At 39.4% G+C, this 18,506-nt stretch overlaps 1 protein-coding gene across 1 annotated transcript in view; it reads left to right on the top strand.

The window, feature by feature from the left end:
- Positions 1-5,180: 5,180 nt before the first annotated feature.
- Positions 5,181-18,506, top strand: part of SIDL (SIDL trafficking protein particle complex subunit 10) — a 105,875-nt gene continuing 92,549 nt past the window's right edge. Inside the window, exons 1-2 of the mRNA XM_067157603.2 lie at positions 5,181-5,398; positions 5,496-5,713. Coding sequence (XP_067013704.2) covers positions 5,332-5,398; positions 5,496-5,713 — 285 coding nt within the window. The 5' untranslated portion in view covers positions 5,181-5,331. The remainder of the gene's footprint in view (positions 5,399-5,495; positions 5,714-18,506) is intronic.

The following is an 18,506-nucleotide window of genomic DNA, read 5'->3' as shown; positions in this document are numbered from 1 at the left end:
AATAAATAAATAATGAAGGCCCTAATCTTCAGCAGTAGATCCCCCTTCAGACCCCTGTGTTTAGTTTCGCACGGCTGAAAAACTGTTCCTCGTCTATTTTAGGTAATATGCGCAGCACTGTATGTCCGAACACAAGACGTTGACGGGGCGGAGGTCGATACTACACGCTCAGCGAATCACAACTCTTTCTTTGGCTGAGGCGTGGACATGCCTTGTTTACATCAGGATTAAACTCTCGTGAAAAATCATATAGGAACTGTCCTGGCATTCGCCCTTGTGCAGGAGAATGAAAAACCACAGAAAACCATTCTCAGGACAGACAACGGTGGAGACCAGCCACTCTCTGTCTCCTGAATACAGAGGTGTAGAGCATGGTAGAGCCACGGCCATCCCCTTTTCTGCTCGGTTGGCCGGTCGGAGTGTAGAGCTGTCGGACCACAGCCCAGGCATGGCCACTGGTCGGTTGAGACCCAATCTGCACCTGCCGACTAGTAAAATTAAAAATACATTTTAGGTCAATTTATGATGAATGATAGGCTTTTGTTAGTTCCTGTCAGGGGTATAGCGAAGAGGGGAGTTACTCGGAGTTAGAACACGCCCCACCCCCACCATGGGTTCTTTTTTACAAAAGAAAAGGAACAAAACTGACAATAAACAAGTGGAAATAGACTCAATGGGTTGGCTCATTTGAATATTCACAGAGACATAATTGGAAAGCCAACAGATCTCGTGAATCTACTTTATAAAAGAAGCCTAAAAAGTTGGATTGTAGATTGTAATCTGAACATACTATTCGACTATTCACCTTGATATCTCACTCGCACGCATGCACGCATACACACACACATTAGTTATGCACTTTTACATTTACAAGCTAAAACAATTACACTACGCACACTTCTCCAACAGTCACTTGGACCCTAGGGCAGTAAACAATTAAACTCACAGTACAACTATTGTGGCTGCATAGCTCACAATTTGTGCACGCACAATACAGTCTCACAATTTTTAATACGCTACACAACACGTACCTTCATGTGGCAGTCTTCATTCACTGTCCCTCGTCGCTCAGCTGCACTGTTTCACATTCGCTGTCAGTTCACACACAGCATTGTCACTCACAGAACTGAACTATCACAATCGCTAGTGGAACTGAACCACTGAAGCTCATCCGGCCTTCCTTATATAGGGAGGCTGGCTCTTCCAGATACTTCAGATGAGGAGAAATCTCTGGAATTCTCTGGAATACAGAATCTCAGCAACAGCTCACTGGAATCTCTAGGTATAACCCCTCAGAGTAGCTCAACCCATCCTTCAGCAGACCTGAGAGAACCAAACTTGGGACTTTCTTTTTCAATCTTATTACGTTGTAATTCTCAACTCAGCACTCCAAAAACTGCCAAAGACGTTATAGTGTAAGGGGACTTAATAGTTAGGATGAGAATTCTTTGGGGAGTGTGGCAAAATGGCACTGTGCTTCTTAAGATAATTTACAGTGATGGGGCAGAAACGGTCTTGCTCCAAAGTTGGGGTCACTGATGGGACATTCCATCTGACATTCCATAGTTGCCATTCCATTATACCAAGAACCCCTAGGAGATGTCTAGAGAGGACTTGCAAATGCTGCTAATGATATGGTGTATAAACCAGCTTGGGTAGTGAGGTCATGTGATGCAAATGGAGGAGGACAGATTACCTAGCTGAATAATGGACTTGACTATAGAGGGTAAGAGAAGCAGGAGACCAAAGAGACAATGGTTAGAGTCAGCTTTTAAAGATTTTAATAAATAATGTTATTGGCTTTACGTCCCACTAACTTTTATGGTTTTCGGAAATGCCGAGGTGCCAGAATTTAGTCCCGCAGGAGTTCTTTTACGTGCCAGTAAATCTACTGACACGAGGCTGACGTATTTGAGCACCTTCAAATACCACCGGACTGAGCCAGGATCGAACCTGCCAAGTTGGGGTCAGAAGGCCAGCGCCTCAACCGTCTGAGCCACTCAGCCTGGCTTTAAAGATTTTAAAGTAAGAGTCAGAATTAAACAAGGCCACGCAACTAGTTGCAACAACCAGCATACCCTGAAGAAAAGACTGTTCACATTGCTCCTTAACAAAGTAAACTAACTTATAAATAACCACTGTCTTATTTAAACCAACTCGCTCACTACCGGTATTCTTTTTTACTAAGAAACCCACCTTCTCCTTTAACCCATACCTTTTACTTTCAGCTTCTATGCAGAAAAACAGATCATAAAAATCATTACAAAATCACCAAAACACTAATAGAACAGGGTTAGTTGCCATTCACTGTATGCCATGTTGTACATAATATAGCTACTGTACCCTACTCATGAAGCCCACACACAAGTTTGTCTTATGTGTGATTCATACTGTACCAGTATCTTTTACTACCTCTGTATGCATACGAATATGTATGATTGAAAAAAAATGTATTCATGGTTTGCAGACTGAGTGCTAAAAGGTATAACAGTCTATAATGATGTATATGTGTGTATAAAACATATACAGTAGTACGAAAAGCATCAAACAGTAGATCATTTATTACTCATAGGCAGAGAAAAAACAGATGGTCAACAATAGACAATTAATCACAACCACAAACAGTAGGGGCGACTGGGAATTAAAACTGGGGGCGCGAAACAAAATTACGGATAACAGAAAGTAACCGGGTTAGTGGAATATAGCAGGCGGGAGAGGGGGGGGGGGGGTTGCATGTAAACTGGAAGAAAAGCTACAAAGTGGTACTTTTTAATGTTCTCTGGGCAAATTTCCACAGAGAGATAAAGGTTTTACCAATTTAAGTGTGGTAATAACAGTTTTTGAGATGTTGATTCAATACTAGACTACAGAATAATGTCACCAAAGGAACAATGTACATACGTATTACAATTAAATAGAAGTACGGTGTGATTATACAACTAAAAATCATTTAGTATTTGACTAGGTACACACAAAGAAACTAACAGACAATAAAGAGACTGCCAGACGGACGATGCTCGCGACAGTCGGTGAATCAACCTCATTGTCCTCGATCTCGGCAAAAAGACATACCCCTGTTACCCTTTTTTCATAGCACATGCAACGTCTCCACTACTTAATGAGGCTCTATGCAAATCGGTTAGCCGCGACGAACGACATTTTGTACGTATTTCCGCTAAGAATTAAAGAAAATATACTAAAGAGCTAGCTGATAAGATACCGGTAACAGGGCTCATACATTTTTTTTTAAATAATTCCAATAATTCCTAGTTTCAGCCGGCTAAAATGGAATAAAAATGTAACGTTCTCTCCACAAAGTGGGAGGGAAGTCCCCCCCCCCTTAGTCGCCGCTACTGTGCACAAACCCTTAATTCCTTTTTTCCTATTATGCATTATCTTTCCAAGTACCGTAATTTTAATTCTGGTCTCTACCTTACGGTACTTACAGAAAATTATCCGGTTAGTCAGATTAAATTTCCAGCAAAAGTTCAGTTAAATGTTTATCTATATATGGTCTAATACCATGTGGGTCTGTAATATCTGACAAGATTCATTCAGGCATAGATATCAAGGATAATTTAATAAAAAACCACCTATTCAATACTTTCCAGTAAGATTCATTCATTCGTTCATTCATTTATTTCAATTAATTCCAACGAGCCTGCAGGCTCAAACATAGGAATTGTACAGGACATTACATACTGGCGGGCACTTGCACATCAAAATATAGTTTGTGTATATAAGATAATTAGTAAACGGTTGAACATATAAACACATACAGTATATAAAATATGTACATCATCAATATGAGGATTACAGAGAATTGTTTCTGACTGTATTTACATTTACATAACATGAAAGTTGCAAAGGTACAAGAATGGATTATGGAGTATTTTCATTTACATAACATAAGAGTTGCTGAAGTACAAGAATAGATTTCAGATTATTTACAATTACATAACATAAAAGTTGCAGACGTACAGGAATTGATTACAGAGTATTTACAGTATATATACATAACACAGAGTTGCAGAGGTACAAGAACAGATTACAGAGTATTTACATTTACATAACATAAAAGTTGTAGAGGTACAAGAATAGTTCCGGACAGTTTGCAAGATTGTTTGGGAGAATGCCTTAAATGACAATTGATATTTTGATTTAAACAGCACTGTACTTTTCCCAAAAATAATGCTTGACTCTTTGTTTGAATTTTGCCAAAGTTGGTGCTGTTTTTATCTCCACAGGGATGTTATTAAACAACTGGATCGCAGAGAACTTCAAGCTGTTTATACCATATTTATAAGAGCAAACATTGTATAAGGCAAAGTCATTTGCATGCCTAGTACTGTATGGATGGTTGTCAGAATTCAGAGTATATGTAGTGTTGTGTTGTATAAATTTATGTTTTATTTTATACATGAGTACAGCTGTATTGAATTCTTCGTTCATGCTTAGGGGTGGTATTTTAGCGCTTTGGTATAGATATTTTAAGATGACTGAATTTTCAACAGATGTCTGCTTCTGGGTGGAAGTAAGCATGATCATATCAGATAATGGTATTTTTCAGTTTGGGATGACTATGAAATGCAATCCAATCTGTTCAAAAAAACTGCGGGGTGGTCAGCAGGGCAATTTGAATGGCAGAGCAACCTAACAAATACAGCCAAGATGATAAACATTTACTTTAGCATTTGACTACCGGTACGTACAAGAAAACCAATCAGTGAGTGAGATTAAAACTAGTTTCACCCTCATAAAACATGCTATTTAGTTTTATGCGGATGTGCGATGTTGAACTGAGTTAACAATTTGAATTTTTTGGATTCTCTATACTTCCAGTGTCATTTTAAAAGGACATGAACCAAGTTCCCCTCAAAAAGAATATATAACTACGCAGATTTTTGTCTTGGTAATTAACAAATCTATAATTCTACGGACATCGTAAGTGATCATAAAATTGTTTTCATTTTTCCGTTGTTAATTTGTCAGTGGAGAAGGGGTTTTAAAATTTCAATGTTGGCATGTTGGTAGAATGTCGACCAATTCGATACAGGTTTCGATTTCAAGATGGCGTATGTAGCGAAGCACGTCAAGGCACGTCACGTACTCGCGGAAACTGTTCGGTCTTGAATTTTAAATTGATTGATGTCTTAAAGCCATCTAGAATGTTAAAGCATTACGTTTGTTTGGTTTGCCCTTAAACTGATGTACGCGCTTCATTATCATCATGTTCATGCAGTCTTGTAGGGAGTTGAAAATGTCATTTGTGTATTTTGGCAGAGGGGGAGTAATGAATTGTTGATGGGCTGTTGATCTCCGGCATAGGAAATGAATGGCAATGATTCGACAGGAATCAGTGAACTCTGTATTATGGACTGCAAACCTATACTGACTTGTAAGTTGCACCTTACAGCTATTTTTCGTCCTTTAAGTAAATAAGGTCAACACACAGTTGGTCAGTGGATGCTAATGTTTTGGCCTAAAATTTTCAGATGCTGGAGATGCAGCTTTGTTTTCTAGTATTGCCTCGGCCCTAGTTCAGGCATTACCTCAAGAACCTACTGAATGGCGACGATCTTATGGCCGAGCTGTCAAAACTGTTTATGTTGGGGCTTCATTTGTTCCCTTCAAAAAAGAAATCCTCCCTAAAGAAGGGGAGTGGCAGTTGATTCAACAACCTATTTTTCACATATATTGGACAGAGTGTGCTGTAAGTTTGTATAATTATTTCATAAATTAATGCTTGTTTTTATAGTTATTATGGGCGAAAACATTTGTTATGTGGTCTGGGATTAATGAATGGATAACTTTTATATGATGACACTGTTTTCTAGTCATTAGGTTAATGAATATTGATGTTCCAAGTTCCTCAAAAATAGCACAGTGTCTGCAAATATGTAACTCAGTAAGGCCTCTATGATAAAACATAGACTAATTATACAAGTCAAAAGACTTCATTGCATGCTGATTATACCATATTGACTCTTGAGGGTCTGGTTTTAGATATGTCAATTTACATGTTAGTTGGTAGCAAACCTATTTTTTCGGGTTACCTCATAGTTTATACAGTTTCTAGGTTCATTCTGTGTACCTAAATATAAACAAGGCCACATATCTTCCTCCAGGATGTACAGTATATTGATAACTAAAAACTCAGAGGCTTTTAAAAAAAAGTTATTTCTTCCCTCTGCACTTTGTGCATAGGATCACTGTGTCATCTATACTGTGTCATGAGAGAAAGATACTATAATTACTCGAGATCCCAAATAATTATGTAAATACAATCTGAGATGTAAGTGGCTGTCAAAAGTCTTAACTGCATCTGGCATTACTTCCATGCACTTGTATGGTACTTACTCCTCTCTTGCATCATTCTGTCTAACCTCTTTTGGTTAACTCTTGTTATTTTGTAACCTCAATTCCATAAGGTTTACCAAGGCTTGTAAAGCCATTCTTTTTCTGTATCTCAGGGCCCTTCTGTAATAGTTTCTTTGAGAGTCAACCTCCTCTTCCACATGAATCTACAAGCTTGCTTGTTTTGCTAGGTAGGTTCTCTCTCTTTTTCCGTATTACAATTGTCTCTACCGAGCTCGATAGCTGCAGTCGCTTAATTGCGGCCAGTGTCCAGTATTCGGGAGATAGTGGGTTCGAATCCCACTGTTGGCAGCCCTGAAGATGGTTTTCCGTGGTTTCCCATTTTCACACCAGGCAAATGCTGGGGCTGTACCTTAATTAAGGTCACGGCCGCTTCCTTCCCACTCCTAGCCCTTCCATATCCCATCGTCGCCATAAGACATATGTGTCGGTGCGACGTAAAACAACTAGCAAAAAAACAATTGTCTCTAAGGCTAGGATTTTGATTACCTATCAATTATCATATATAATGCCTTATAACTGAGATGTTTATGATCTAAAAATTCATCAATAATGAATGCCCTATAACTGAAAAGAAAAAAGCCAAAAAGTACACTTTATATTCTAAATGTACTTAGTAGGAAAATAAGTTTTAAATATTTTGTTATTTAGATTAGTAATTAATAATTGAAATACTCATTGAAATACCAACATAGACGACTGTATAGGTCTAGTATATTATTTGTTTTGTATCAGTGTTACTGTATTTGAATGATTTTGAAGAAATTATGTTAACTGATTTAGTTTACAACAATTAAGTTAGTCTTATTTGTCTCTGTTACAATTTCAGTATGGAATATGCTGTGGTTTCCAACAGTCCATAAAGTATCAAACTCGGTGCTGTTAATCATATTTTATTATAAAAGTGTGTCTGAAACAGTTAGAGTGGCGCTTTACCCGATGGACAGAGGTGATTTAATTGTGAGCACTAAGAAAATGCAGTGACCTCTTTAAAAATTCACTGTTACAACAGTTTAGCTCAGATTATTTTCAAGCGTTTAGAGTAGAGACTCGAAAGAATGTAGTGTACATTCATATATATATATATATATATATATGAATATTCTTTACCTTGTAGTTTGTTCATGGAGAAGACACCTTCCATATTTTATATGGAATGAAAGTGATTTTCTTGTATTTGTATGGGTTGTCACAATGCAATGAAAACTATAGGTCATTCCATGTTAAGGAAACAATATTGCTCTTATGACAACAAGGTTGCCATATCAAATGGCTGTCTGCTCAACAGCATCACACGAAAACGGTAGGAGAAACTAAGCTGAAAATAATAATATTCATGAACTCTCAGGGATTGGATGGGTGGGGAGGGGAGTTTATAGGGAATCATTTTGATGTTCATAGCATAACATGGGAGAACGGCAGAACATAAATTTTGAAACTCGGCTTTAAGTTCAAGATAAAAGGGGAGATAAAAATAAGCAGCAAATTAAGCACAGTTTACTTCTGTTTTTTCCTCAGCCTCATCCATAAACTAAATAAATCACTGTATTAATGTTAAAGAAATTAATCACATAACACTCACTCAACACAAGACAAGTATGCACTGATGGAAAGAATAAAAGCATATGCAACACGCGCTACATGTACCAGAGCGACACAGAAGAAAAATAAAGGAAGGCAAGAAAACGATGGCTGTTCCTGCCATTGTGCTTCCTCCCTGGGAGTGTATTTATGAAATAGAAATGCTTCATTAGTTACCGTTTTTTTTTAACGCACGGGCAAGAAATGTATCATCCTTGTTTATTTCTTTCATAATAACGATATAAAGTACATTATAATATTCCTTAATCGTGAGGAATTATGGGTGTCTAAGAGGGGGTGTATGCACTCCTTGTAGGTCCATGAGCAATTAACATGGAATGATCTGTAGGTAGAGACCTGCATTTAACATAAAGAATTAAATGAACTGGATTAAAGCCACTATATACAGGGTGAAGCGTAATTCGCGCACTCGGGCGTCGCAGTGCGACTCCTCATATGCCAGCAATAAAAAAATGTCTCTTACAAATTTTCGTCTTGCAAGTATATCCGGTAGAAAATGGACGTTGAAGAGTAGCAATCTGGCAACACTGTAAACATATGTAGGGTAACTACCGCTGTCAGCACGTTCTCGTCGTGCTGTACAGGTGGTGCAGTGGGTAGAGTTTTTGGTTGGCATGCAGGAGGTCGATGGTTCGATCTTGGGTTGAGGCACATTTTTTATTTGCTAATTTCCATCTGACATTACCTACTGTAATACAGTAAGACACCGTTTCTAAGGTCACACGCATCCTACATTGACAACATTTTGTAACGCTGAAACAACAAATACCTGGTTAGAATAATAAGAAATAGACAGCTGAAACAAACAGGTTTCGCATCTAGTAGATGAAGTGGTGCGAATAAATTCACGCCCACGACGTGGAAAGGGCGCCTTTCAAAGCTGACCAATGAAAATGACTGTTCGTCCATTTCTAGGATCGTAGTATGTAAGTGCAAATGGTATCTAGAGGACCCACTGCAATCGCTGTTGACGATTAAGATGTCAGATACCATACCACCTGGACTACATTTACGAAATAAAAAACAAACGCCACAACCCAGGATCGACCACTCGACCTCCTGCATGCTAACCCAAAACTCTATCCACTGCACCAACTGTACAGTACGACTAATTTTTGCTGACAGAGGTAGTTACCCCACATGTGGTTACAGTGTTGCCAGATTGCTACTCTTCAACGTCGTTTTTCTGCCGGATATACTCGCAAGACGAAATTTTGTAAGAGACATTTTTTTATTGCTGGCATGTGAGGAGTCGCGCTGCGACGCCCGAGTGCGCAAATTACGCTTCACCCTGTATATATATATATATTTATATATTTAATAATAAAGCCAAGCTTTCAGCCAAATTGCATTGGCCTTCATCAGGGCATGTGAAGTTTTGCCTCCGACAGTGAGCAAAGAAATTCTCCCAAGGAACATGGAAGTCATGCCCGTACTATCCACGGCCTGCCCCACTAACTGGACTCAAGGATCGTCGCGCTGTGCTGTGGTGGTTGGGAGGGAAGTTACTGATTCACCGCCCTCTGTTGACAGTTTGAGTGCGTCCCGCTGTGCCATGGTGGTGTTATGCATGTATTTCTGCAGTACAGGTCTCCATGTATTTTTCGTGTTTGCAATAACGCCGACTTTTAAAAAATATTCCCTAAAATGCTTAGGAAACAGTTGCCTATAACTTACTTAACGTTGTTAACAATTTAAAAAATAGCTTTATTACAAGTGATTTTCATTTTGACCGTATTAATTGTCTAACATTTAATAAATAGCTTTATTTCGCAAAATAAAATGAAATGAGGCAATAACATGAATATGTCAACTTTATCAATTTTATGTGCATAATAATCAGAATTCATGGTGTTTGCCTTCTTATAAAGGTGTTTCCACCGCCAGAATAAACAATCGTGTCCATCACAGTCTTACAAACCGAGCGAGTTGGCCATGAGGTTAGGGGCTCGCAGCTGTGAGCTTGCATCAAGGAGATAGTGAGTTCGAACCCCACTTTTGGCAGCCCTGAAGATGTTTTCCATGGTTTCTCATTTTCACATCAGGCAAATGCTGGGGCTGTACCTTAAGGCCACAGCTGCTTCCTTTCCATTCCTAGGCCTTTCCTATCCCATCGTCGCTATAAGACTTATCTGTGTCGGTGCGACGTAAAGCAAATAGGAAAATTTTTTTTAAAGAAACAGTCTTACAAGGTCGACTTATTCTCTCGCTCATTCAATTTGACTCATTCGCGTACGTCATTCTTATTTTCTCTCTGTGTTCTGTTACGGCTAGTATCATGTCTTTAAAATACCAAAATATGATAATAAAATTATTAAAAATAACGCAAAATTCCACGAAAACATAAAACTAAAAATGCAGGTCACTATCTATAGGGTAATTGTTGCCTCTCAAACTTTGAGCAGAACAACGGGAGACAGTAGTTCAAAGATTCATTTAATACAAATCCCAGGTTAATGGGGTGATTAATTTAGTTGTCGATTATTTGATCTTGCACACTATCCACTCTTATTCCTTATATTATGCGTCCGTCCACTCTCAGTTCGCTCAGTTCATTATGGTGTAGTGCTGTTATCATCTGATTTATTCATACTTAATTACTTCACTTTCATTCAAACTGCACTCTGCCATGCTTCCACACCATGCAGTATCATATCTCAAGTAATTACGAGTCATCAGAGGTTTCAAAGCATTGAAATAATTATAGGAATCCTCAATAGATCATGTCAACATACTGTACATATCAGTGGATAGATGGTTACAGAGGTGCCAACTATTACAGATTGTCCGTAATTATTACAGATTTCACCTCACGATTACGGCATTACGGTCAAAGGAGAAATTACAACGGAAAAGTACATTATCATGAAAAAATAATTTTCTGCTCAACCCTCCTGGTTTCAGTGCTCGTGAGTTGGCAACTATACTTGTTCAGTCATCATTTCCCTCTGCTAGCCATGAGCATTGTGAAATTAATTGTAAATGAAGGAACCCTACTCCACTATAAAACCTTAAGTAATGTTGTTGTGAGACGGGCTGAGGCGCTGGCCTTCTGAACCCAACTTGGCAGGTTCAATCCTGGCTCAGTCCGATGGTATTTGAAGGTGCTCAAATACGTCAGCCTCGTGTCGGTAGATTTACTGGAACGTAAAAGAACTTTTGCAGGATTAAATTCTGGCACCTTGGCATCTCCGAAAACCATAAAAGTAGTTAGTGGGATGTAAAGCAAATAACATTAAGTAATGTTGTATTTGCAGTATTAAGCGTATCTGACTAACTCTCCTACAGAAGCACTTTTCAGTGTTGATAGGAAAAATCAGACAATTGAGGCCTACATTAAGCAAATCTACACTGCAATAGCATATAGTTGGAAAGAGGAAAAGCAGCCCGTCGCTGCACGAGCAATACCGCATATCTGACAACGCTCTTCCTGTCCATTATTTTCCTTAAGACTGGTCACATCTCCCAGCCACGTATTTATGGATGTGCTGTCCATCAGAACAATCGTTGTGTTCATTTTGCTATGCGTGTGTATAAAGGAACGTGAACCTTACTGTATCGCACTGTAGAAATGTATGTTTGCATGACGTATTTACGTACTCCTACAGTAGAATGTATGTGAGGTTAATTTACCTTTATACATAAAATATAAGTAAGAATGGATTGTTGCTAGGAAGCGCAAACGGGGTATTATTATCGAGAGGGAAGAAGCATGTTTTGGGTTTGACTCCATTTTCTGACAGGGTGGGGATTACCAATAACCCACTTCAAAGTTTGGCACCTCTGTAAGTGATTTACTCTGTCAATATTCATAAGGAAACATTGTTTTAGTGATACAACTGCTGAAATGCAGCTTTAAATCATGCGCATATTTGTAAAATATTGTTTACATTGTAGTGTGCTGTTGCCTCTTGCTTCAGCGGTTATGGACAAAATTATAAAGGAGACAACAGAAGCATATGGCAGTAAGGAGATGAAGTTATAACTATTTGCAAAGTATATTGCAGTCTGGGAAACAGCAAAGAAGTACAAGAACATCTTGATGCACTGAACAAGAAAACTGAAAGGCATGGTATGAAAATCAGTGTAGAGAAAAGCAAGATTATGGTGTTATCAAGAGGAGAAAAAAAAAAGCATTGTGAAAATTTGTGGTCAATGCCTCTAAATTGTTGACAGTTTCAAATACCTAGATAGTGAATTAATGCAGAATACAAGGCTGGACATGGAGATTAGCAAGAGGGTGCAACAGGGCAATGCATTCTACCAGAGTGTAAGAAACCTTGTCTGGAATAAGGAAGTACCAAGGAAGTGTAAAGAAAGAATGTACAAAATGTATTGTGCATCTGTATTGACTTAAGCAGCTGAGACCTGGATAATGACAAGTTGGCCGTGAGATTAGGGGGCGCGCAGTTGTTGGCTTGCATCCGGGAGATAGTGGGTTCGAACCCCACTTTCGGGAACCCTGAAGATGTTTTTCCCATTTTCACACCAGGCAATGTTGGGGCTGTACCTTAGTTAAGGTCACGGCCGTTTCCTTCCACTCCTAAGCCTTTCCTATCCCATCGTTGCCATAACACCTATCTGTGTCAGTGTGACATAAAATAAATTCTAAACAAAAGAGTTTGAGTACCAATCTTGGAGGGAAATGTTTACAAGACATTGCGATTCCCACATGTGCATCACAACTTTATTCTATCAATGTGAGACCTCTATTCCTGAGAGGTTTTGTGAGATTTTCTCAAGTGAGAATAATTCCCATCTAATGATCACCCTTTCAGCAAAACCTAACCATTACAGACAGACCCACTACAGTAAATTAATACACAAATATCTAAATGAAATTTAGCCCCTTATCCTTGCTTCACTTGGCATGGGAGGTGTGCGTGTGAAGGCAGGTCCCTTGTCTTGCCCGCTTCCATTGTGGGCTGGAATAGTCCTGACGCAACTCACTGTTTCCCAGAGAGGGGATGGGGCAGGCTGATGGAGAACATGCTAGTGCAGGAAACAGGATAGGATGGATCAGATGTCACAACCAGCTTGTGCGGGCTCGGGTGCAGGACCCGATGGGAGGTAAATGACACTACATTGTGTGTTCATGGAGAATTGTGTGGTGGTTTTGACAACATAGGGCATAGTCATGATCACTGTGAAAGTATTTTCAAACAATCTTCAGTTGAAACATTATAAAGGGATGGGCATATTATTTGTGATTTCACAGCTAAAATGAATACATAAACGCTTGAATAACTGGAAAAATACTCCACGATGCAGGCTTGCAAAGAAACTGATAAAAGGACCAAACAAGAAGCATACTAAAGAACTGTTGAAACTCAGCAGAGAAAATATGAGCTGGGTAGTAGGACTGTTGAAAGGACACTGCCGTCTGAAAAAACACCTACATAGAATTGGCGTAATAAGAGACAGTATATGTAGGAAATGCAATGAAGCAGAGGAATCAGCTTAACACATACTTTTCGAATGTGAGGCGCTGGGTAAAATCAGACTCTCCACTCTAGGACTACCAGGTGAGGAGAGAGAAAAAATCCAAGAAGACCCAGTAAGAACAACCTGCAGCTTTGTGAAGGGAGCAGGTATATCTAGGTGGGAATGAAAAAACATGGTAGCAAAAGATCTTAGAGGTCGACGCTAATTAGGAACTAATATTTAGAGGCCCCACGAAGAAGAAAAGTAGAAGAAGAACACTTGAATCATTATGCAGCCAAGTAATTTCTACAAGAAGGTGAGTCCTTGCCCTTGGTAACAACTTCATATCTCCGTGTGCAGTTGCACGGATCTCTCCTTGCCTCAAAACAATACGTGCTTGTGCATAATCTGATTTGTCCCTTTACCATAAGAATATACAGGATCAAGATATAGGATGGGACATGAAATGCACAATGAAAAATGAAATGGCATATGGCTTTTAGTGCCAGGAGTGTCCGAAGACATGTTCAGCTCGCCAGGTACAGGTCTTTTGATTTGACGACCGTAGGCGACCTGCATGTTGTGATGAGGATGAAATGATGATGACAACACACACACCCAGCCCTCGTGTCAACGAAATTAACCACTGATGGTTAAAATTCCCGACCCTGCTGGGGATCGAACCCGTGACCAGAGGCTAGCACACTAACCATTTAGCCATGGAGCTGGACTGCACAATGTAATGATGGGAAGAACAACAGGATGGAATGGGCTATAACATTTCATGCTCCAACTTGTCAAATGTCAGTATTCATCTTCCTGATGATCACCCCAATTTTTTGTAGCTCTTACTTGAAGATACAAAATATTTTGCCTAGTGGAAGTCATCATCTGTATAATATACAATCATACTGCAAGAGCTGCAGGCTCTCGTGAGTTTTTGCTACAGTTTTCTTGTGCTTAAGGCCTTGCAGTCCAAGCGAGTTGGCTGCGTGTTTGGGTTCATGTAGCTATTGGCTTGCATTCGGGAGATTGTGGGTTTGCAGTGTTCTCCCTAGAACCCTTTTAAATGGTGCACCGCCCTGCCGTTTTTACTGACCGCCCTGTTAACACAACCTAGATATATGCTAGTTGTATAATATTAATACATATTTGAGTCAGTGTGTGTTCCAAACTAAAATGTAAACACTGTAATACTATTTATTTAAGTGATTAATCTTCATTGTTTTCAGAATAATTGCATCAATTACATCAGAGTTTAAAGGTTTAGCTTGACTATCACGTAGTGTATTGCGTGAGCAGTGTCTTGATTTTTGTGGAATTGCATAGGAGCACTCGATTCCGCACGACGTTACAAACCCGTATGGCACTCCACAGCAACCGAGTGGTAAGCCCCGGTGTTACACAATTATGAATGAGCAGTAGAACACTAGAAGTTCAAAATGCTCTTTTATGTTTTTTTTTTCTTTACGTTGCACCGACACAGATAGGTCTTATGGCGACGATGGGACAGGAAAGGGCTAGGAGTGGGAAGGAAGCGGCCGTGGCCTTAATTAAGGTACAGCCCTAGCATTTGCCTGGTGTGAAAATGGGAAACCATGGAAAACCATTTTCAGGGCTGCCGACAGTGGGGTTCGAACCTACTATCTCCCGAATACTGGATACTGGCCGCACTTAAGTGACTGCAACTATCGAGCTCGGTTCTTTTATGTTTTGTTGGTGATGATAACACTAAAATAGTTCCTCTTTACAGTTAATGTTTGTATGTCTGATATTTTGGTTAATGTTCTGAGGAGAATAAATTGAAATGTTATCATTCCTGCCACCCAGCTGACGAAAATTTCTGGGGAGAACCATGGTACAGAGGTGCCAACTATTACGGATTGTCCGTAATTATTATGGATTTCACCTCGCGATTACAGAATTATGGTCAACGGGGAAATTATTACAGAAAAGCTGACAGTAACACCAAAAAATAATTTTCTACGGAAAAAGAAGAAAAGAGGGAAAAATGTTCAATCCTTTCGAGGCATTCTCCCAAATCGTGCTTGTTTCTATGCTTGTAAGTTGGCAACAATACTTATTTGGTCGTGACTTCCTTTTGCTACCCATAAGCGTTGTAAAATTCATTGTGAATGAAGGAACTCAGGCGCTGCTCTTCTCCACTATAAAGCCTTCAGTAATGTTGTGTTTGCTGAGTTAAGTGTACCTAAGAGTAGACAGAAAGATTGAGAAATAAGTGGGCCTACATTAAGCACATCTGCACTGGAATCGCTTATGGTTCAGAAGACGAAAATGTCATCACAGTGGGAAGGATGCTTCGAGAAAAACTACACTGAAAAGAAGCTGCTGCGTGAGAAACAAGCTACAAGGAATGTCTTATTACAGATCTAACAGGTTGTGTGCAAATGTTATTGTGTAATATGATATACTTTTGAATAGTTTGCTAGAGGGAAGGGCAAAATGGATGTCATTATCAAGAAGGGAGCATGCTTTGGACTTGACTCAAAAATGTTCTCAGGAGCAGAGGGTGATTACTGATAATCCACTTCAAAGGTTGGTACCTTTCTGCTGGTATGTATCCCGCTGTTAGCAGTTCTGAAGATTGGTTTCTGTGGTTCCCCAATTTCACTGTTAATTAAGGCCACGGTCGCTTTCTTCCCAATCCTAGCCCTGTTCTATCCCATTTTTTCTATAAGAACTGTCTGAGCCGATGTGACATTAAATAAAAGATCATGCAACAGTATTAACATAGCTAAGGCTTGTTGTATAAAATTAGAAGGCCATTTCAGTCAGCTATCCAGAATAATTCCCTGCTACTTCTGAAAACAACTAAGCTCAAAGGATTTTTCCCACCATCCAATACTTGTTTTATCACAAACCTGCTACGCAAGCGTAGCAGGGGGAGAGGTGATACTCCCACGTGACGCGTCCCAGGTGGCGGATAGGAGGGTCCTAACCTGCTTGCCGGCGGACTTGAGGGAAATAAAATACCTCTTGTGGACCACACACACACCCCCTGCGGGGGGGGGGGGGGGGGGGGCACATGTAGAATACACCCGCGATATCCCCTGCCTGTCGTAAGAGGCGACTACAAGGTGCGACCAAGGGATGATTGAATTAGAGCCATGAAACTACTCTTGATTCGTCCCATCATGCGGGGAACACCATGGGTTGCATGTACTTGCGAGTAGTATCACTAAATTGGTACGAAATACGTTTGTGATTAGTTGCAGTAAAAAGCCTAGCCTGGTGGTTTCCAGTACCCGTGCGTTGTACCCATGTGAGCAACACCGCGGGTCTGGGAGTAGCCTGTGAGTTGTACCGCTATATGAGCGGCACCATGGGTCAGCATTGCCTGCGATTGGTACCCACTATGTGAGGAACACCACGGGAATACCGGCGCCCATGACTAGTACACCTAGGTGAGGAACCTTACCGGTTTGTGTTGGCTATGAGTGGCGCCATTGTGTGCGAAACACCATAGGTCTGCGTTCCCTGTACTAAGTACAATACTTGTGAGTAGTACCATCTTGTGTGGAACACCATGAGTCTTCGCTACTTTTTAATTAGTATCCCAACATGACAGATACCACGGTTCTACTTTACTCGCGACATGTACCATTCTGTGGGGCCTTCGTCGTGGATTTTGCACCCCTGTAGACATCAAGCATCATTGTGCTTTATAAATGGTCCCTTGGTCAGTAATACTATTATTCATGGCCTTTTTTTGTGTCTGATCCACTGTTTTTGTTTGTTTGTTTGTTTTTTGTTGTTTTTTTTTTGGTTTTCTGTAGGGTTCATATCCATCCATTCATTCTTCATGACATTTTTTATTTTATTTTGTTCAGTGGATTAATTTGAACTTTTGGTTATTTCATTTCGTACCTTTAGGGGCCGATGACCTTGATGTTAGGCCCCTTTAAACAACAAGCATCATCATCAATACTTGTTTTATTTTTGTAGCTAGTTTTTATGTGTATACAAACATGTCAGCCTAAATCCTAGCTAAACATTACAAGAACATGTTTTATTCCATTTTGGAACATCTTCAGCTTAGAAAACCATATATTAAGTACAAATATTGGCACATATAAAATAATGCGAACACTAAAGTTGTAATACAAGGGATAAAAATACACACTATTGTCTAATAATGTGTTTTTACAGGTATGTTGTATAATATTTAACTGTGTGTTTGACAGACTGAAGAACTTTTAAGTTACGTCTGAGTCAACACTGGAAATATGGCTTCCTTCTTAACAAAATAGAAACTAGCTATAAAAATAAAATAAGTATTGGAACAGTGGGAAAAGTCCTTTGACCTTACTTGTTAAAGCCAATACGGGATAATAAATGAGATTTGTAAGTTGTACTTCTGAAAAAGTTGCTACCCTGTTTCATTGAACCTTTCATTAGTCTCATCTCTCAACAGTTAACCATTCAATATGCTTACACTTACATCACTTGTTTCATTGGGACATGTCAACCATCTCATCATGGCAAGATCACCTGTTTCATAGCGCCTTCCTGATTGGCTCAGACAGTAGCTTACCTTCTGAGTCCAATTTGGTGGGTTTGATTCTGGCTCACTCTGGTGGTATTTGAAGGTGTGCAAATACGCCAGCCTTGTGACTGTGGGTTTGCATAAGAGAACTCCTGTGGGACATAATTCTGGAACCTTGACATCTCCGAAAACCTTAGTGGTTAGAGGATCGTAAAATTATTATTATTATTATTATTATTATTATTATTATTGTTGTTGTTGTTGTTGTTGTTGTTGTTATTATTATTATTATTATTATTATTATTATTATTATTATTATTATTATTATTATTATTATTATTATTATTATTATTATTAGCGTATTCTCCCAATAATGGAAGACGTTACGCAAACAACTCAGTCAAGCTTTCTTTGGGTTCTTCTTGTTCTTCCAATAGGCTTTCATTCTCTCTGAGAAGGCTTGTTTACGTTCTTCCGACCATTTCGGTCTGCACTGTTTTTGCTTTGGTTGCTCTGATGTAACTTCCCACTTGTTGACTTTGTGTCTGAAGGTGTCTCTTTCTAAAATGTCTGTTGCACATATATTTGCGTTTTT

Source organism: Anabrus simplex, chromosome 13, assembly GCF_040414725.1.
Source record: "Anabrus simplex isolate iqAnaSimp1 chromosome 13, ASM4041472v1, whole genome shotgun sequence".
NCBI classification, from domain to species: Eukaryota; Metazoa; Arthropoda; class Insecta; order Orthoptera; family Tettigoniidae; genus Anabrus; species Anabrus simplex.
Note: the sequence above shows the minus strand (reverse complement) of the source record. Positions and strands in the feature narration are given on the sequence as shown.